The 21,522-nt window shown below is 44.7% G+C and overlaps 1 protein-coding gene across 1 annotated transcript in view; it reads left to right on the plus strand.

Annotated features, from left to right (window-relative positions):
* The first annotated feature begins 5,251 nt into the window (after nt 1-5,251).
* Nucleotides 5,252-21,522, plus strand: part of FOXO3 (forkhead box O3) — a 160,883-nt gene continuing 144,612 nt past the window's right edge. Inside the window, exon 1 of the mRNA XM_001368456.3 lies at nt 5,252-7,660. Coding sequence (XP_001368493.2) covers nt 6,977-7,660 — 684 coding nt within the window. The 5' untranslated portion in view covers nt 5,252-6,976. The remainder of the gene's footprint in view (nt 7,661-21,522) is intronic.

Consider the following 21,522-nt stretch of genomic DNA (forward strand, 5'->3'; position numbering starts at 1 on the left):
GGGGATATTAACTCCAAACAAATGAGTACCAAAAAAATCTAGTTTGCATGAGAAGATTTTTGGCCGGAAAGTTAAACTTAACTGTCCTGGAAAACACATGGGGAATGCATATGGTATTTTACTGCAGAGCAGGAAGGCAACTGGAACATTTAAGGGAGGACTTCCCAATGTGAGGACTGGGAAGGACAGGATTACATTTTGGGAATGCTAGTTTGTTGTTTATTTTTGTTTTTTCCCTTTCCTTTCAACTTTGCTCCAGATTTGCTGTGCAGTCTGGGTCAGATGCTTTATTTTTTTATTCTCCTTCTTTGTCACACCTGTAAAATAATATCCCTGAGATGAATCTGAGATAGTAAAGAGACTTGGAGAAATAGTTGGGTCATTGAAATCCTTCTGGGATACCCTTTCCCCTTTTCTAGGAATATAAAAAATTGAGTTACACTCTAGGTTCATTACACATAGGATTTTTGATTCAGAGCTAAAAGAAATTACAAAAGGTCATCTAGGCTAGTTCCCTCATTTTCAGATGAGGAAACTGAGGGAAGGAGGAATTCTCTGACTTGCTCACAGAGGTTTGCAAATAACCTTAAAAGGAAGTATTTGAGGCTTAGTGTCCTTATTTTTGAATCTTGGGCATATAGCACAAACACATGCACAAATGGCTCTTTTTGATAATGACTATCACCCAGGCTAAGTGAATTTAGCTTAAAATAAGATTATAGGATCATAGATTTTAGTGCTAAGAAGAGACCTCCAAGGCAATGTTACAGCTCTCTCATTTTACAGATGAGAAAACTAAGGCCCAAAGAGGTTTAGTGACTTGGTTAGATAAGGAGTAAGTCACACGATATACATAAGGAATAAGTGGCAGACTGTACTTTTATATTATGTCTCTGCCTAAAGAGAAGTATAAGATTGTCTCTAATACTTAGCATCCCTCCCGTCCAATTTTTTAGTTGTTTTTTTAACTTGTGCAACAGCAGCATGATGCGATGCAATTAGGTCTAGAGTGAGAGGCCTGAGATTCAAATCCTAATTCTCACTTATTTCTAATTGTAGAACCTTGAAAGAATCACTTAAATTTGTTTTAGTTTCTTTATCTGTAAAATGGACTAGATTAAGAGTTTTAAACTTGTGGATTCCTAGAGAATAAACTATAAACTATCATTTTTATTTTGCTCCTCTGAAACAGAAATCAGAGGTGGATAAAGTAGTTGCCATATCAAGGATGTGGGGTTAGGATGAGTACATGGTTTTAGAGGAAAAAATTCAATTTACTTCAATAAATCTTTAAAGAAGTCTGCATTTGGAGAACTCACTCAGTTAGATTAAGCCTGTAATCCTGAGTTTGTTCTTGTAAACAAAGGTAAATTCTTATAAGAACAAATTTTCTGGATCTGATATTTACAGTCACATATACTTTGCTTATCATTTAAAGCTTACCACCTATTTAGCTCATTTATCATAAGGCCCTTCATGAAATCTTTTATTTTTATTTGATTTTCAGATATAATTTCCCCAGTTAAACTCCAAATTCCTTGAGGACAGTGGTCCAATCTTACACTTTGTTGCATGTTGTACAGTGTGTAGGGCAGGGATGAAGCACCAAAATAGATACTAAATACTTGTAAAATTTCAGTTAGAAGGGAAAAAAAAAACAGGCCAATTCTGCCATTTATGAGAAATATAAACATTCAACAAACACTTAACATGTTCTTGTCTGACCAAGTCACTAAACCTCCATGGGCCTCACTTTTCTTGCCTGCAAAATAAAGAGGTTGAACCAAATTGCCTCTGAGGCCTCTTCCAGTCTAAATCTGTGGTTCTGTGATTTTGTTTTAAGTTAAATTCACTTAGTGAAAAACTTGATAGAAGTAGGCACATCCAAGTGTAAACACATGCTTTCTTTTAGGTCTGAATGCTTTCTTCCATGATGCCTTGTCTTTCTTTTCTGTGTTCTAAGACCCATGACTTCCGGGACACTTAGAAAGAAATCTCTCAGATTTCTAGTTCAACAACACATTGTTAAGAGTATCAAGTGACTTCTGTTAGTTTTAACTTAACAGTATTCAATAGGGTGGCTCAATCATTTTTTTGTCTTACCAACTTCGACATGCCACCATTGCTCCCAAGACAGGAGTTTCATGAATGCTAGCCCACAAGATGAGAGTGGTTTCTACAAGGAAATCTTAAGGAATTCCTAGCAAAGCTGGGTTGTACAGGCAGAAAATTAGTAGAACCAGGGACTCAACAATAGTGTAATCTAACAGATTTAAGTGCCTACTAGAGCAGAGCATCCCATTGGGGGCCAAGTGCTGGAGGGAAAGACAAAAAAACAAGTCTGCCCCGAACGAGTTTACAGTCTAAGGGAGTAGAAATGAAGCAACCGAAACAAAAATAAGAGAATCTACTGGGGGCTTTCCAGTATCTGAGGAGCACTATCAAAACCATAGCTCAAAATTTCTTTTAGTTAGCGCGGGGATAAATTATAGAGGGATACTGAAGAAATGGTAAGTTAATGCTCCTAAAATATCAAAATTGGAACTGCCAGAGTATCTGGAAACCCAGAAGTTCCCTTCAAAGTCTTAAAAAATGAATACTGGGAGAGTATAGAAGGAGGAAAGACATTATTTCATAGACTTTGAGTTATTGTCAAATCCTTTTGAACTTCAAATTCTCTGATCCCAAGTTCAAGACTTTTTCCAATCATGACCACCCACTTGGGCACTGAGATCTCCTTTAATTCATCAATGCTTTATGGCCACGTGGTAGCCACATGCCAAAACATGAAAGTGGTGACATAATGGGATAGTCACGCAAAAAAAGGCACAACAGTGATCTTGGGCTGGGGAGCGGGATTTGCCCAACTCCCAGGGAAACTGGCTTCAGGAGCTCCGCGCGGTTTTCTTTGCGAGTCAGGCCGAACTTGACTCTGGAACCCAGGAGAAGCTCCGCGGAGCGAATAGGCATTGCGCACATCTACCCGGAGACTCTGCGGGTGGGTGTGTGGCGGCTCTGGAGGAAGGGGAGGGGGCGGGGAGACAGAGAGAGAACATTGAGAGACAGGGGGGAGGGTGGACAGAGACAGAGAGAAACGGAGAACATTGAAAGATAGGGGGAGGGTGGTGATGGGGGGGGGGGGGGGGAGAGACAGAGAGACAGACAGAAGACAGGGACAGAGAGAGAGAAAAAGAGGAGACACATGATGGCGGGGGGTGGGGGTGGGTGTTAAGGATCGAGCGCCTCCGCTTCCCCCAGCCAGCCTGAGGCTGTTCCACGCTTCCCCACCTCTGCGCGCCGCCGCCAGCACAACATTCCATTTATAAATAACACCCACGTGCACGGGTAAATAAGCGCGCGGTGGCTTAGGGCGGCTGCCGCGCGGCAGAACACGCGAGGCTCCCGCCGAGCATGCGCCGGCACGCCCGCTCCTCCCCTCCGCACGTGTCCGCCGACTTCCCTAGCACCGCCCTGGCTCGGCTCAGTCCCCTCCCTGTGCTTCGACTCCCCTCCTACTGCTAGCCACCGGGGCTTTGGACACCGCCCACTAGCTCTGGGCTCCCGAGCCTCCGGGGTCCTAGAGCTAGCCTAAGTCCTTCGCACGCCATAGGGAGCAATTTGCTTGCCGCATCTCTTCCTGCAGGAGGCGCACGTGGGGAAAAAAAAAAAGGAAAACCCATTTTTGGCTCGCGCGCTCTTTTTTCTCTTCCAGTCCCCCGGCTCCTCAAGATTTTACTCGATTGTTTATTATTTGCGGGGCGGGGGAGGGGAGTGGTGGAAAGGGGCGGGAGTTGAGAGGCCCGGAGACTGGAGCTCAGGCGCCTGGGCCAGTCAGCGCACGACGTGGCTTGATGGGTAAGAAAAGCAGCGAATGGCCTCACGGTAGACAGCGCGGCGGTCACGCGCTTATTGATACAATGACATCATCTGTTTGTACGCGTCGAACTAGCTTGGTGCAGGGGCGGGGAAATACGTCACTTGAGTGACTGACCCTCTGCAAAGCTCTGAGTCCACGAAAGCGGACCGCTTCGGGAAATGGAGGTGGGGCGGGGGCGGGGGGTAGAGGGGCGCGGCTTGGCTGGTAAAACCCAATGGATGCGCTTTTGGACAATTCCTGATTGCAAATGGTAGGGACCAGCCTGCTAACTGGCTGCGTGTTCCCAGGAACTTTTCTGGGACTAAATGTAATAATAATAACAAAAAGTGTATCCGTTAAGAAATCTGTAGTCTCGTATTTAATTTTCACGTAGCACAGATGTACACAAGTTGCTTGGTGTCCAACTTTGGGCTCACGCAATGAATGCGGGATGAAAAATGTTCGCAGAAGAAAAATCAATTTTGAGATAAAGCCAATATTCATTACTACTACTCAAATAATTTAAAGATTCAAATTGTTATTATTTCCTAACCATTAGTGATTATCAGCCTCTGCTCGTCTATTCGGAAATGCTTTTCTGTTTATTAATTAAATCATCCCTCTTTTCATCCACTGCCTCCTCTCCCCCCCACCCCCACCCCCATCCCCACCCCCAACGCCACTTAAAGCAAATCTACATTTTTCCTACAAGTACAACTGTGTATGGTTAGCATCTGGGGTAAAAGATGTTTACTTTGTGAATATGTGTGTGTGCCCGCGAGGGCATCCACATCAAAACAGAGAGTTTCTGCCTGTGTCAGTTGGTCCGAGTTGCAACAGTTTCTTCACGGTGTCATGGAGTATGCGGTGAGTGCATTGGCCCCCGATCTGTTCACTCTGGCAGTCTTCAGCCTATGTCCTACTAAGAAGATGGGCAGTTATCAAATCTCTCATCTCCTCTTGGGCTCATTAGGGGAATCTCCTCCAAAGCGCACACAAGGGAGCTCTCAACTATTGGTTCCAACGGCATTCCTCCTGTGAAACCATTTCCACGGAAGTCCTGAATGAAATTTCCAAAAAGCAAAACACATGTTTACAATAGTTCTTAGTTTTCTGGCTCTAGGGAAGTATGGCATAAGTGAGAGGGGAAAGAGGAAGAAATCGACACTTTCTAACTTGGAAGCTAAATTAGACTTGATCTTGCGAGAACGATCCTTCTAATAAAGATCTCAACGGAGTTTCTCAGCTTCAGGTTCCCCTCGAGCTTTCTCCTCCCCTTCCTTGTCCAGCGTGGGCGCGCACGCACACACACACAGACACACAACCTCCCTGCAGCCTGCCTTCTCCGTCCTCCCTCCCCCTGGGCGGGGACCTGTCTGCTGTCAGCTTAGGTTGAGGCTCCCTGCGTGTGTCTATAACTTTGTGTTGCTGCTGCTGCTGGTTGTTAGGAGAAGGAATGTGGAAGTCAGCAGTGTGGAGGGTGACAGGCTGCCCGTGCAAGCTGCAGGAGCAGCAGCAGCAGCAGCAGCAAAAGCCCAAGCCCTTCTCCCGCGCAGATTTTTCGCTTTCTCTTTTCTGTATTTTTGGGAGACGTACAGAATTTTGCTTTCTCCCCCTTCGTTTTTAAAGGGAAGGTGCCGCGATAGACACAGGAACTATGCAACGGGGTTGCTGCTTTTCTCTCCTGTGACTCCGGATCTGTTTTTGAGCAAGCTCAGGTTCTTCCCTTTCCCCTCCCCTTGACTTTGTCTTTCTCTCCCCCTCCGCTGTCTTCCCCAATCCTCCCTCCCCCTCCCTTTTTTCCTCTCTTTCTAGTGTTTTTAAAGGACTTGAGTGAAGAGAGGGGGAAACTGTCAAGATGGCAGCAGCAGGAGCAAGGAGGTTATGAATGTGTTAGTACTGGATCTTCTCGCAGCCTTAGGGGAGACTTGAAGCTTCCAGACCTGTTGGAAGATTTCTGCTTTGACTTGCCTTTTTTCTTGAGAGGCAAACGACGTCAGCAAGAGCACTGCAAAACAAAAAACCAAAAGTGGCTTTTCCTTGCCCAGTTCGGCTTCTTGCGAGCAGTCTCCGTTCTATCCTGGTTTTTGAAAGTAGTGCAGACTGGACTGGCATGAATTTAGATGCATATTAACCCTCCGCTGCCTTCGAGTCGAAACGAAGAGAGAAAACTGGGTGGGTGGGTGGGGGAAGTCACCGTGGTATAATGCAGGAGCCCAAACCTCGGCTGCCGAAGCAAGAAAGAAGCCTGGGCTGCTCTCTGATGGATACAGTGTAATTTGTGCGGTGGTGGTGCCTCCTCTTCGGTGGGAGGGTGGGGGTCCGAGAGAGATCGGAAGACGCCACAGACTTTCTCTCCGTAGCCTTGGAAGGGTAGCACTTTTGCATCTGCATGGAGTGAAATATAAACAAACACACACTCCCAGTAGCAGAGCAGACACGGAGCTGCACCACTCAACTGCGTTTGGCTGCTTCTTGCTTTAAAGGGACAACCCTCCCTCCCCAGTACCCTCCTCCTCCACCTCCTCACTTCCCCCTCACCCCTCCCACTCTACTCTTACCCCCTCCCCTCCCCCTCCCTCCTCCGCCCTACCTTCCTCCCTTCTTCCACGCCCCAGCCACCTTGTCCAGGAGAGACCTGCCAATCTGACCGCAGCTGGGGGAGGGGGTTGCCCCATCAGTGCCTATTACTCCGATTGTCCCCACCCCCACCCCGCACCCTCAGGCGGCGGCTGCTTAGGACTGGGAGTCGCTCGCTCTACCAGGTTCACAGGAAGGGACGTTTCCAGGTCTGCCTGTTCCCCTGGCTTGGTGAGGTTCTGATCTGGGAAGAGGAGGCGGTGGCAGTAAAGGTCCGCCAAAGACTTCATTCCAGCTCAGGATAACCAACTCTCTCCATTTCCCTCTCTTTCTCCTCCACCCCCTAGCCCTCCTCCCCCCACCCCAGGCTGCGATTCCGATCCCTAAGCCTGTTCTCCCCCCCTTCCCTCCCCCCCACTTTACCCCGCCCCAGCGAGAGAGCAAGGAGGAGAGCCACCACTCGAGCTAGAGAGCGAGCGAAGGAGCGAGCAGTAGCAGCAGCAGCAGGCAAAAGGCAGCCCAAGGGCCCGGGCGGCGAAGATGGCAGAGGCGCCGTCCTCTCCGGCCCCGCTGTCGCCGCTGGAAGTGGAGCTGGACCCAGAGTTCGAGCCCCAGAGCCGGCCCCGCTCCTGTACGTGGCCCCTGCAGAGGCCCGAGCTGCAGGCGAGCCCCGCCAAGCCCTCGGGGGAAGCGTCCGCCGACTCCATGATCCCCGAGGAGGAGGACGACGAGGAAGACGACGAAGGAGGCTGCGGAGTCCCTGGGGGCGGCGGAGGAGCTGGCACGGCCATGGCCATGGGCGGTGCGAGCGGCGTTCTCGGCCCGGGACTGCGCCCCGAGGAGGCGGCCCGGCTCTTGGCCCCTAGCGGGCAAGACTCGGGGGCCGGTGCGCCCCCCGGGGCGGGCGTGTTGAGCGGGGGGCAGCAGGCGCCGCTGCAGCCTCCGCAGGCGCCGCTGCCGCTGCCGCCGCCGCCGCCACCGCCGCCGCTGCAGCAGCAGCAGCCGCCGCAGCAACAGGGGGCGAGCGGGGCCGCGGGGCAGCCGAGGAAATGCTCTTCCCGGAGGAACGCGTGGGGAAACCTGTCCTACGCCGACCTGATCACTCAGGCCATCGAAAGCTCTCCGGACAAGCGGCTCACCCTGTCCCAGATCTATGACTGGATGGTGCGCTGCGTGCCCTACTTCAAGGATAAGGGCGACAGCAACAGCTCGGCCGGCTGGAAGGTGCGTACGGACTGCCCCCCAGGTGGGATTGGGAGGAGTGCACGGCCGTGCTAGCCCTTAGTACTTTTCCAAGTGCTTTCGCAGGTTGCGGAGGCAGTGTGAGAGATTGCAAATAAAGAGGTGGTGTGTGTGTTGTACGATTCTGAAGAACGAAAGGTGGAGGGGATGGGGTGCAGCAGTGCTTTGCGATGCTTGGAAAGCGGGGGTTGGTGGGGATGAGAGAAAGGGATTGTGATGCGCAGGGGAAATTGGTTGGGAGAGTCGAGAAGGGCTCCTTGGGACGAATTCTGGAGTCGAGGGGATGGTTAAAGAGAAAGAGCAGGGTGCTCTGGAGTTTAAGAAAAGAAAGGTGACTTGTCGAATTCCCTAGACAGCGCTGATGCAGGTAGGTGGGAAGAGGGCCAACTTTGTTAGGGCTATTCTTCAGTTAGTGATTCCATGACAGGGCAAGAAAGAGATATTGTGTGTGTGTGTGTGTGTGTGTGTGTGTGTGTGTGTGTTGCACAGAACGTCTTGGTAGATGTAGGGACGTAGATCAGGAAGAAGGTGAGGATGGGATTGGAGGTTCCATGTACTGCGGAGTTCAATGTTTCTCTGAAAATAATGGGTATATAGAGTCCTGGCCCAGCATCGATCAGATGAGACAACCTGTGGCCCTTAGGTTTAAGTTTTGGGACAGATAGCAACCGAGGCCAGCTGTACCTGTGGAAGCATCAAATCCCTTGGAAAACAGAAGGAAGTACTTAGAGAAATCTTGGATTGCAGCCTAAACCTTTCCTGGCCTACTAAGCCCCTTTTCCTTGCCAGAGTTCTCCTACCGACTACCCTCTTTATCCATCTGCAGTGCATTTTGCTTTAGGGATGCCTCCTAAGGAGCCTTTTGTGCAGGAAGGAAAGGCTTGGACTACTAGGAACAACTTGGGCGTTTGTCTGAGGCTGAGTAACCTGTCCCAGCTCTCCAACCTGACTGTTTTTTCCAGCCTGTCCAGCACTTGTCTTCTGTCTGGACTTAGTTCAGAACCTGTCCCACTGCTATTAATGCCTACGCCAGAGCCCCAACGTTTTATCAGTGAGATGGAGCAAGGACGCCTTGGTGGCGGGCAGAGGAGCAAAGAGAGACAAGAGACTTGGATAATGGCTTCTACCTGTAAATGAACCGGGAAGAGGGAGACTCTCCTGTTCTTTTTTGGTCTCTTGGGGCTTCTGGCACGTGGTTGAGAGGGAGGTGTGGAGAGGCCTATGATGTAATGACTCTTTCTGCAGTTGGGCATCTAGAGAAATTAACTCTGTGACTGCTGGTCCTTCCTTTATTCTTATTTCCTTCCTCCTCCTCCCTCAACTTCATAGGGCATCCACGCAGAAAAAAGACGACTTCTAGAAGTAAGAGAGCAGGCATTCTTTACAATATACCCATACTGGGAGGACCAGGGTTCAAATGCTGCCTTTGTGACTTACCTGTGTGACCTTGGGCAAGTCACTTAATCCTCATTTTGGGCCTCAGCTTCCTCATCTTATAAAAATGAAGGGGTTGGACTAGACAGCCCCTGAGATCTCTCCTAACTCCAGATATATGATCCTCTGATTTTATGGAGAATTTGTGGTGGATTTTTTTTTTTTAATTTTAAGAGATAACCCTCTTCCCTTCTCATACTGATCTTTGGGATTCTTGTCTCTCCAGGTTCCTATTGGAAACTTTAAAAGGTTGAGGTCTGAAATAAGATTCAATCTTAAAAGAAGAAACCATTCAGGAGAAAGACTCAGAAAGAAATTATATTTTAATTTGCCTTTATAAGGGTTTTGAAAAGAAAAGTGCCTATTTATTTCTTTGGGGGGGGGGGCAAGAAGATATTGTCGAGGCCTTGTTTCACAGAACTTAAAAGTAAAATGCTTTAGTTTTAGAACCAATCTGTGAATGTCTCCCCCCAGTATATTCTTCTACCTCACCAAATGCTAGCATGCTATACCAACCTTGTATTGAATGGTGTTAACAGCATTACAAAGGTATGTCAATTATGTGATACAGGTGCTGTTTCCAAATGAGGCAAGATTTGAGCAATTCGGTTTCTTCTAAATGCTAATGTTGGGTACCTTGAAAGACTGTGAGTTTTAGAGTGTGTGGCAGAAGCCATTCAGATGGCTGTTTTTCACTGTCTTTTTAGCATTATAAGGATGAGAGACTGGGGAGCAGTGGAGCTTACTGGACAAGAAAGTCATGATTTGGGAGTTTGAAAAAGTGGGAAGATTTTCATGATTTTTCTGTCTTGGAAAAACTGTTCTTTTGAATTCAGACTAGGATATTTTTTAGTTGAAGTTTAATTGTAAGTGGAGTTTTTCATTCTCCCTGTGATTTTTAAGATTAATAAGCAAAGAGGTTTATCTCTAAAGAGAAGCAGCACCATAGGAAAAGCATTGGCTTTGGTGCTGGAGATACTACTGTGATCTTGGTCCAATTCATTTCACTGCGTCAAGCCTCTGTAAATCGGATTAGATGATCATTTAAGATCTCTTCCAAAATTTCAAGGATCCTCATTGGAGTTTTTAAGATTCTGAGAATATTCATTGGAGTTGCAGTTTTACCTTTAAATATCTATAGTTATTTAATACCTATCTTTGATTACACATTGGCAAAAATAGATTCTTTCACTGAAGTGGCTGCCGATTGAGACTGGCCAAATGTGTCTTCTACGATTTAAAGATTTCCAAAGGAGATGTTAATTTCAGACATGACCTTTATAATACTGGGCCATAACCAATATTTTGTCTTTATGGCTTTGCTTTTCCCTCTAGCTATCTCACATATCTTTACTCATCAGTTATAAAATACTCCCAACTGAAAGGGCAGATAACTAGCATCCTAAATAGGGTGACAGACTTTCTGACTATTTTAATTCAAATTTTGATACTTCACTTCTGGGCAACAAGTAGCTGGGAATTAGAGTTCATTTAACATATGAAAACTTTGATCCTTGAAGACCACGGGGAGGTAATTTAGTTCAAAAGTTTTCCTAAGATGACCTTCATTAAAGGATGCAGCCAGGCAGGAACTACCAAATATTCTTTGAATATGAAGGCCCTTTGAAACCCGGGCTAGAAGTGCTGAACACCCAGTATGACTAATGGCCTTGGTTTGGTTTTCCAACCTTTTTTGTGTCTGTGGTTTAGTGGGGGTGGAAGAGGAGGAAAAGAAGAGAGGTCAGGAGCTAATTGTGACCTATTTCCAGGCATCCAGATTTCAAGAGTTTGATTCCTAGTATGGTTAGTCATTCTGGAGGGAAGGAGGAAGGGAGGGAAAAGAGAGGGAAGGAGAGATTGAGAGAGAGAGGGACAGAGACAGAGAGAGACTGAGATCAAATTCAGCTATTTTCATGTTATACTGATGCATCAGTTCCTTGACATTCTGGAAAATGGGCTTGAATTCTAGCCTCCCTGGTTCCTTCCTCTATGTGAATAGCACAAAAGCCAAGGTGTGTTTACCTTATAAAGAAAATTCATTTATTTGTATGCAAACAAAATAAGAAACAATTAGAGAATTTTCACTATTATATATCTTTAAAAAGATATATAATATCTTAAAGACTTTTTCTTAATGATTTTTGGGATGGATGAAGTTTTAAGGGCCTGTTCTAAATCTTGTACCTTGTCTCCAGTTTGGTAAATAATGCAAATTCTTGGATTCGACCGTTTACTAAGCACCTGGTCTTTGCCAAGCACTTAATAGGTTGAAACTGCTTTACTAAAAAGTATGTTTGCTTTTGTAGTAAATAAAAAAATCTTGACTATTATTTCAGTTGATCAGCTAAGGCTGTTTGAGGGGAGAAGTACTATATGCAAAGATATGAATACTTTGAAAGTGTTAGGTAATAAAAAACTAATTTTCAGCATAAAAAGGTGAGCAATGGATACTTAGAAAATATTAAGTAATACGAACATATTCTCAGCACTGGCAGAAGGAAAGCCTCTTGTTGCCAGAAGCAGGAAGCTCTGAGTTGACTTATTGTGCTCAGGTACACGCTTCCCACTGTGGGATGGCCATCTCTCAAGTCTCCTTTAGCCTGGAATTAAAGGAGAAATGGAGATTGAGATATAGCTAAGGGGGGGGGGGGGGGATGATCATTTCCTTTCATTCAGATCATTCTTGATCTGCACAATACTCAGCCACAGAATTCTCCATTGAGACGTTGCTTAAAGGGTTGCTAAATCAGAAGCCAGCAGAGCTTCGTCTTCCCAGGACTGAATACTTCCTAGAACTCCAGGGCTCCCCTGAGAAGGACTTGGTGGCCCCTTGCCTGCCCAATTTCCGAGTGCTGGGGGCAGCATCTTTCCGGGTGGTGTTTCCATCTCTGTTCCCTTAGCTCAAAAAGATGTGGCGTATTTGATGATGGGAGTGTTTAGTGATGGATCTGGGAGAGTGTGTACACTCTCCCTTAGATGTGCTCTTGGAATCTTTTCCAAGCTGTGGCAAAATCAAATGATGTCTTCCTACCCTGCTTATTTCTACCCATGGTTTCCAGGCCTCTTTTTTTTTTTAATTTAATTTAATTTTTTAAACCTTTACCTTCCGTCTTAGGATCAATACTTGGGTATTTATTGGTTCTAAGGCAGAAGAGTGGTAAGGGCTGGGCAATGGGGGTTAAGTGACTTGCCCAGGATCACACAGTGGGGACGTGCCTGAAGCCAGATTTGAACCCAGGATCTCCCATCTCTGGGCCTGACTCTCAATCCACTGAGCCACCCAGCTGCCCCTCCAGGCCTCTTTTTCGTTGAGTGCACTTGGTCCTATTTCAGCCAGCTGCGTGGAGAGCCAGGCCTGGGGTTCAAAACTGGCTTCAGACATGTCCTAGTTATGTGACTCTGACCCAGGCATTTAATCCTGTTTGCCTAGCCCTCGTCTTTCTGTTTTAGAGTTGTGACCATGATAGAAAATAAAGGTTTAAAAAAAAAAAGGAGTATGAAGGGAAGTGTGTTTTAATGCAGTTTGTGTGTGTGTGTGTGTGTGTGTGTGTGTGTGTGTGTGTGTGTGTGTGTGTGTGTGTGTTGTAGCTGTCATCAAGATAAAGTTAGAATAACTTTCCTCTGGTTCCAAAATGTGAACTCAGGGCTGAGCTTTAGAGCAGCTCACGGCAGGGCCGTTGTGGCTGTGGCTAAAGCGTCCGCCTTGTGCTCGGTGGCTCTTGCCAAAAGGCTATTTTGTAATTTCCTTTAGTGGTGCTGAACTCGTCAGTGATTCTAAACGAATCTCCTTCCTCTTCCTACAGCAGCAGTACACTAGGGGGACTGTTTTTCCTCTTTTTCAAGCTGTGTCGCAGACCTATGAAATGAAGAAAATTGGCCCTTTGTGCCCTTTGATCTGTGAGCCCCCAACCCACTCACGGAGGATCCTTTGAACAGATGACTCCTGTAGGGTCATGCTTATCTCCTTCATGGAATATGAAGCAAAGCCATGGAGGACATTTTTTTTTTTAATCTAATTTTTTTTCAACCCTTATCTTCCATCTTGGAATCAATACTGTGTATTGGCTCCAAGGCAGAAGAGTGGTAAGGGCTAGGCAATGGGGGTCAAGTGACTTGCCCAGGGTCACACAGCTAGGAAGTGTCTGAGGTCAGATTTGAACCTTGGACCTCCTGTCTTTAGGCCTTTCTATCAATCCACTGAGCTACCCAGCTGCCCCTCAGAGGATATTTTTTAAGGAGATTTTAGGCAAGTTCTACTTTTTAAGAAAGTGACTCCATGGAAAAACATCTTCCATAGCCAAGCTTAAAAAAAAATCTATTTGACTTGTAATTCCCACTGGGAAGCTGCCAGATATTTCCATTTGGATAATGGAGGAAATCCATCTCTCTCCTCTCTTAGTTCTTAGAAATTTTGCCTTGATTTTTTTCTGTCCAGAGGCCATGGCAGAAAAGTGTAAGCACATTTCTTATCAGTGAGCCGGTGGGACCAGGGACCCTCATTAGATACCCTCTCTCAGGCGCTAAGGCTGCATATCCCTAATAAAAATAGAACTGACTATAGGTTAGGACTCTTAACTCTCTTGGCATTGTTGTCAGTACAGCTTAAATGAGATATTGTAGGTAAAATGCTTCATGAGGACAGGATATGAAATAATCTTGCTCATTCCCTTTCTAGGTCTGGGAGAAATATGAGTGAATGAAATAGGAATGAAAAATGAAATAATCTTGCTCATTCATACCCTTTCTAGGTCTGGGAGAGGAGTTTAATACTGCCTTTGACTTCTTGTTTTGTTTTTTTCTGACCATGTAGTAGAAAGAAGGCTGGATTCGGAGTAAGGTCCTGGATTTAAATTTAATCCTGTCTCTGCTACTCCCTCCTGTAGGATTCGTTCTTCTTTCACATTGGGTTCAAACTCAAACCTGCACTGGTTGTGTGACTGGAGAAGTCACTTAATTTTCCAGATTACTAGATAATTTCCGAGACTGAGAGAACTGAATTGGGGAGAAATGCAGACTGTGTTGGTAGTGGGAGTTTCCTCTTAGAACTTACCAATGAAATGATGGGTTCGGGTCCCGTCTCCATCTGATTTGTGCAGCTGTGGTGTAGTGACTTAGAGAGCCAGGCTCACACATAGGAAGATTTGGATTCTCTCTGACCCTGGGCAAGTCACTTCCTCTCTGAGACCAGAAGGTACTGACCTACATTGGCAGAGGAAGTTTTCTCTTCTGGGGACTCATTCCCTGTACAACTGATAGCGCCTGTCTCATCTGTAGTTCCCAATTCTTTGTGGCTCAGCTTGCTGTTTTTCAAGTCTTTCAAGTGTCTGAGCCTCAGTTTCTTCCTCTGTAACATCTGAAGATTGGACCCTGTTTGGATCCCCCAGTAGTAGATTTATCTCGATATTTTTCTGTCTCTTTGGGAGAATTACCTGTTGCGTTGTGTCCATCGGCATTTTGCTGCTTAGTCATTTAGCTCATGTTCATCATGGCTTTGGGACCTGGGATAAGTAGGGGGTGTTTGGTGGTGGGTTGTTGCTGGTGGCTGTCTCTGATTGCTATCTAATGAGGCTGTTTTGGAGGGGTGGCCAAGGAAGAGGAAGAAGAGACTGCTGTTGTTGTGTGATTCGAGGACTTTCTGATTCAGCGTTAGTGCATCAGCTTGTCACAGGTGTGGGTCACCGTCCCACTGACATATATAATAGCTGCCAATTGCAGGGCATAAGGCAGTGGTTGGCCAGTTCCTGACCTGTCGCTGTAAAAATGTAGAACAGGTCCTCATGTTTCAAGATGTGATACGCCATGTTAATATTTTGCAAATCTATGAAAACAGGCTATTTCAAATGGCAGCTCTGTCAACATGGGGGTAAATAGGAACAGTCTAAATTAGGGATTCTTTCCTTTTTTGTGTGTGGGATGTTTCTTTTTGGCAGTCTGCTAAAGCTGATAGACCCTTTCTCGGAATCACGTTTTTAAATAAATAAAATACATAGGAATTACAAAGGAAACTAATTATAATGCAATATAATGATCAGGTTTTTTTTAAGTTCATAGACCCCAGGTTAGGAATTCTTTGGATAAACCCCAAATTTAGAGCTGGAAAGGGACATTAGAAGCCATCTAGTCCAAACATGCTTCATTTTATAAACAAGACCCAGAGAGATGAAGTAACTTGGCCAGGATGATATAATAAACTGGTAGCAGGATTTGAACTCACATCGTCTAACACGAAGTACAACATGCTATCTAACTCCAAATCCACTCTACTGCTTTTGCTGTTGTTTTCTGTCCAGTGGACCAGGGAACAACCACATAAAGTAGTCATTAACTTCATACCCATTGCCACCTGCAGCACGCTCAGCCTGGTTTTGTTTTGTTTTTCCCCAGGACCCCTGGGTATGGTACGACACTCAATCTTAGTTGTAGCTATTTGTGGATGGAAAAACAGAGACAATCCATCATTCTTCCTCCAGCAGTGGCAGCATCCTGCATGTCAGAAGCCCTGGGTAGACTTACCCTGCTTCTCCCATTCTCAGGAGCCAGTTAGATCCTGTCCCAGAGCCATGGAAAATAGCTAGGACCCTACCAGGCTTAGATGTTGGACCAGAAGGAGCTTCAGAGGCCACCTTGTGCAGCCTTTTCCTTTTACAGGTGGGGAAAGCCCAAAGCCACATAGGCACCAACCCCCCAATTTGTGTGAGGTCCTCCAGCCCCAGAACTTTGCTCTAGAGAGAAACTGGTTGAATTTCATGCTACTGTTGGGGATTCAGGGCCAGCATAGGGTGGCTCCCACAGTCTAGCTTAGCTTGAATCTCTTTATTTGGAGCTGAAGTAGACTGTGGATCCCCAAGCTCTTCCTAAATGTCTCAGATCTAGAAGTAGAGACAGCCCTTGTCAGTGAGGCTAACGGGAGGAAAGTCGTGGCTCTTCCCCTCTTGGCTTCCCTAGAATTTGAAATCAGAAGAGACTTTAGCTAGCAGTTAGGGGGGGAAAAAAAAGTATTCCTGAATTCAGGGCTTTTCCCCATCATACTATGTTGCCTTCCTCTAGGGAAGACAAGCACTACAGTCCTGTGCCTGTGTGCTAAGACAAGATGCTGCTCTGCCTTCAAGGAGCCCCAGAGAAGGGAGGCTTCAATGCCTTCTTTTTTTTGTGGGCTTTCTCTTGTCTTTTGATCCCAATTTGGATGACTATGTTCCTGTCTTCTTGACTGGGCCACAAAAGACTGAGAATGGAGTCCATTGACAGGAGCAGCCCTTTATTCTTGTCTCCATTAGACGGGAAGGAGCTAATTGTCCTGCTCGTTCAAAGGGCTCGTCCTTGTTGTCGTCTCAGAGAGATGGGAAGAAGAGTAAGTGTAAACGTTGGGAATTAGCCCAAAGCTAGGACCTTCCCAAGCAGACGTGGCAGCAGGGATGGGGGGCATTGCTGCTGAGCTTGACTGGATTACCCACAAGCTGCATATTTAGAAGTCCTTGTAGATGCTGGAGGATAACGAGAACATCTTTGGGGGGCGATAGCGGAAAGAGTAGAGTGGATCTTGAATCCCAAAGCCCAGCCCTGAAACTGAATGTCTGCATGACTGGCCAGGTTCGTGTGTGTGTGTGTGTGTGTGTGTGTGTGTGTGTGTGTCACAAGAACCCTGCCGGGTTGGTACTGTTTTACTCTTTTTTTTTTTACAGTTGAGAAAACAGGTAAGTCATAGCTAACTTTTCTATAGAATTTACTATTTGCCAGGCACTGTGATAAGTGATTTGCATTTTTTTTATCTCATTTGATCTTCAGGGTAAACCCTAAGGGGTAGGTACTATTATTATCCCATTTTACAGAGGAGGAAACTGAGTAAACAAGTTCAGTGATTTGCCCAGAGCCACATAGCTAGTAAATATATGAGATTGGATTTAAATTCAGTTTTTCCTGACTCTAGGTTGAGGGCTCTATCTGCAGTGCTATATAGTTCCTAAAATGGGAACTGAGAGGGTTGGACTGGATAATCCTGAAGTTCCAAATCTATGATCCTATGATTTGGGATTCTGCTTCTGTAGTTGGCAAGACTTCTGCATGACACAGCTTTGATTCCTAGTTCACTCTTCCCACCCTTTATGTTACAGATGGAGAAACTGAGGCCAGAGAGAAGGGTCAATGACTCACCCAAGACCACTGAGCTAAATACATTTAGAATCCAGATCTCTTGACTTTGAACTGAGGACTCTGGCCAGGATACCATTATTATCCTGTGAGATTAGTCATAACTGTTTCCCAGATGCCTCTCCATCAGTACTGCATTATTTCTGGATGATTGCATCGTGGAAGTATTTTCACTTGGTTATCCTTTGCCTAATTGTCTTGTTGGTTCCCTCTAAAGGAATTGCTTGAGAATGTGGTTGTCTTTCATCTTGAGTCTGTCTCTATGGAGCCTGTTTTTGGGAAGTCTTCTGTGATTAAAACCAGAACTTAATCAATACCTCCTATTTAATTGTTGTTCAATCGTTTTCAGCTATTTCTGACTCTTCATGACCCCATTTGGAGTTTTCTTGGTAGAGATACTGGAGTGGTGGGCCATTTCCTTCTCCAGCTCATTTTACAGCAAAGGAAACTGAGGCAAACAGGGTTGAGTGATTTGCCCAGGGTCACACAACTAGTCATTGTCAGAGACTGGATTTGAACTCCTGGTATAGCGCTGTGTCCAACTGGGCTATCTAGTTTCCCCTTCTCTACTTAAACCCCCCCCCCCCTTTTTTTTTAAATGAGACTTTTTGGATTATATACATTTGTACTGATTTTGATTTGTCTGTTTCTATAGAAGTGAAGGTTTTCCAGGTTTGTAAGTAAAAGGCTATGGAAAGTGTCTGGGACTTAGAGGCAGGTTCCAGTTCCCCGCTAACACTAACTGTAAATTCTCAATATTCTGAGCCAAAAAAAAAAAAAACTCATCTGTAAAAAGGGGATGATAGTCATTGCCTTAGAGTGTTCTTGTAAGGCAGAAATGAGGAAATTATGTAAACTATTTTACACATCTTAAAGGCCTGTATAAACATCAGCTATTATTATGTTCTATTTTCTAAATAGGGAATATTTTTTCCAATAGAGTACTCTGTGCTCGTGTATAGAAATATACACATTTATCTGGATTACACACACACCTCCCTACATTTGTGTGTGTGTGTTGTCTAAGGAGGGCTGATTTTTCTGGTGTTATTCTGACCTTAGTTATAATGTAAGATTGGCTCTGTTCCAGGACTTTAAAATTGGAGAGGAATAATAGGAATAATCAGGATGACCTAGGGGATCAAGAATGTAGTGACATCAGCAGTGGAGTCTTCAAGACACTCGGCGCTCAAGAGGAGGGCACAGGCCTGGGACCCAACGGCATTCTTGTTGAAATGATACATTATAGAATTTAAATGATCCTTGGACATCCTCGGGGGCTCGATTAGAGGATCCGACCTTAATGGTCCCGGAAGACTTCGCAGATGCCAGAAGCAACATCATCATCCACTACCGCAGAAGAGGAGGGGGAAATAGGGCCTTGGCGACAATCCTGGCATCTTGTATATAACCTGTGATTTGTGCCTAGCACGGGGCCTGCCATAGACTAGATCCTCAATCATGGCTATCCATTCAGGGAGGGAATGAATATGTCAAAATCGTAGAAAGAGCCCCGTGAGGACCCGAGCGCTTCTGTCACTTGCTCTGTGGGTGACTGTGGCCGAGTCACTGAATCTCTGCTCCTCGGTTTCCTCCTCTATAAAATGAGAAGTTGGTCTAGAGGACTCTTCTGTAAAATGGGGATCAGCACAGCACTTAACCCCCCGAGTTTGTTGTGAGGTTCAAATGGGATAATAATCATAAAGCTCTTAGCACAGTGCGTGGCACGTTAGTAATGATTATTGTTACTGTTTATCCTTGCCCTGATTCTTTAATTCTCTGAGGAAAGCAAAAACCTGGTTTTATTTTAAAAATAGATAGGCAAAGCAGAAAGTTTCTTTAATTCTTTTTTTAAAAATATATCTTTAAATTTTATTTAATTAGGTGATTTAGAATATTTTTCCATGGTTACAAGATTCATGTTCTTTCCTTCCTCTCCCCCCCTAGTTTCTTTAATTCTTGATTTTCCTTAGTGACTTTAAAATATGATTCCATTTAGAGACACTTTATTTACAAGCACCTTTTCAGGAATATAGTCCTTGAGTAAATAATGAAAATAATAGGTCACATTTATGGCAAATAAATGAATATTAAATAAATTTGGGGTAACCTATTAATGATATTTACATAAAGGGTTCCAAAAGTCTTAGTGCATCTTTAAGTTATTAAATCTTAAACCTTTTAAGCTATCATAACTTAAAACTTTAAACTATTAAAATTTAAAACCATACTAAGACTTTGGGGACATGCTGTGGATCATGTGTGAAAAGTTTTTTGCAAAGTACTTAAGTTTGCATTATCTCATTTGGTCCTCCCCACACCCCGTCACAGTACTGCAGCTCTTATTGTCCAAACTGTCCAGCGAGGCTCGGAGGTAACTGGTCAATGATCACTTATTAAATCCTCTGATTCCATCTTAAGCCCTTCTCTTCACTCTGCCTTTCCATTAGGTGTGGGATGGCCACAAACTGACCTCATTTGATATTGATGCCCTCGGAAATGGACGTGATAGGAAATTGTGACCACCACCTAGTCATAAAGGGTTGGAGCCTTGGGGTGCCTTAGAGAAAAGCTGGACTGACTCATTTTACTGGTGTGGAAACAGCTGTGTACAGTGTCTTGCCAGTGAGTGGCAAGAATCCATACCTTATTCAATGATTCCAAAATTCTTTTATATTCTATGCTTCATGTTCTCAGTTGTTGAGTTGTATCCAGCTTTTGGCAACCCCATTTGGAGTTTTCTTGGCAGAGATTTGTGGTTTTCTGTTTCCTGCTCCAGCTGAATTTACAGATGAGGAAACTGAGGCAAATAGGGTGAAGTGACTTGCTCAAGGAAATACAACTAATAAGTGTCTGAGACTAGATTTGAACTCATGAATATGTACTGATTCTAAATCTGGTGCTCAATCCACTACACCACCTAGCTGCTCCCTTAATGGTTTGCCAGTCTAGGATAGACTGGATGGGTGTACATGAATACCTTTGGGAGAAATGGGATTGATAGAAGCAACTGGACTAGAGGAAACTGTGGCCTCATTGTCCCCTTAGCTTTTTAAAATTCATGTCCTTACCCAGAATTTCTATTCTGACTCCATCCGTTTAGGTTTCCCATCTCTATAAATGTGTATACCTGCATAGTATAACTACCTCTGTGGAAAGCTCATTTCACAAATTCAGAATTTGTCTTTCCAAACTGGGTTATGTTTCAAAATTTAACCTCTTTTCTCTCCATTTTTTTTTCTTTTCTACAATATCTCTCAGCTCCATCCTACCCCACAAAATAGGGATTTTTTTTTTTCCATTCAGAGATTTTTTGGTGGGGTAGAGACCAAGAAAGTGATCTGGTCTTTGTCTTCTCTTCTGTATTGAAGAAGAAGGCCTTTCTAGTAATTTTACTTTTTCCTTCAGCTAGTTAGATGGCAGGGATGAAGAAACAGGTCCTTTTTATGAGGGCCTCTGACCACAGAAAGCTCTAGAAAGAACTGAGGCCAAAAAAAAAAAAGTTGAGTTCCTGGGTAGTAGAGGGAAACCATCTTCTAGGAAGTACCACTTTTGCTAATAGGGAATGAGTCTAAAAACACCTGACAGAAATTATAGTGGCCTTCCTCTGTAGGGAATATTCAGTGAGTTCCCTATAAATCATCCTTTTCCTTTGACAATTAAGAGAGGGGTGTGGGCTTTTTTTTTTTTAAATCTTGGAAAAAGAATACTGGCCCATTTTTCCCTACCCCCAGTCCTCACCCCCTCATTTTGGATGCCAGAGAAATGAATAGCTTGACTTTTGAGTACATTGATTACAGCACTTAAGAGATGACTTCGAGGATGGAGCCAGCAGAGGGAGTGTACAAGTTTTAAAGCTATTCCCAAAGCTTGTTTTTTTTTTCTTTAGATGCTAAAATACTCGCTTGGATTAAAAATAATTCTAAGGCACAGGAATATTATTCTTGTACAGCACCATTAGAGAGGAAAGTCTTGAGGCACTAAAACTCTAAATCTTTAAAAAATGATTTTAAAAGTTGGGATGGAGATTAAATTTTATATGATCTATTCCTCCAAATAGGAAACTTTACAAGGGAGAATTCCTCCCTTTTTGGAGGAGCCAGGGAAGTTTATCCCCTGTCAACCCTCCCTGCCTTTATTGAATTCCTAGTATGATTTGAATAGGGTTACATTTCTTCATAAGATAATAGATTTAGATCTGGAAGGATTCTTAGAGATCAACTAGTCTAACTCCAGCCTCCTCATTTTACAGGTGAGGAAACTGA

The sequence above is a fragment of the Monodelphis domestica genome, chromosome 2 (genome assembly GCF_027887165.1).
Source record: "Monodelphis domestica isolate mMonDom1 chromosome 2, mMonDom1.pri, whole genome shotgun sequence".
NCBI classification, from domain to species: domain Eukaryota; kingdom Metazoa; phylum Chordata; class Mammalia; order Didelphimorphia; family Didelphidae; genus Monodelphis; species Monodelphis domestica.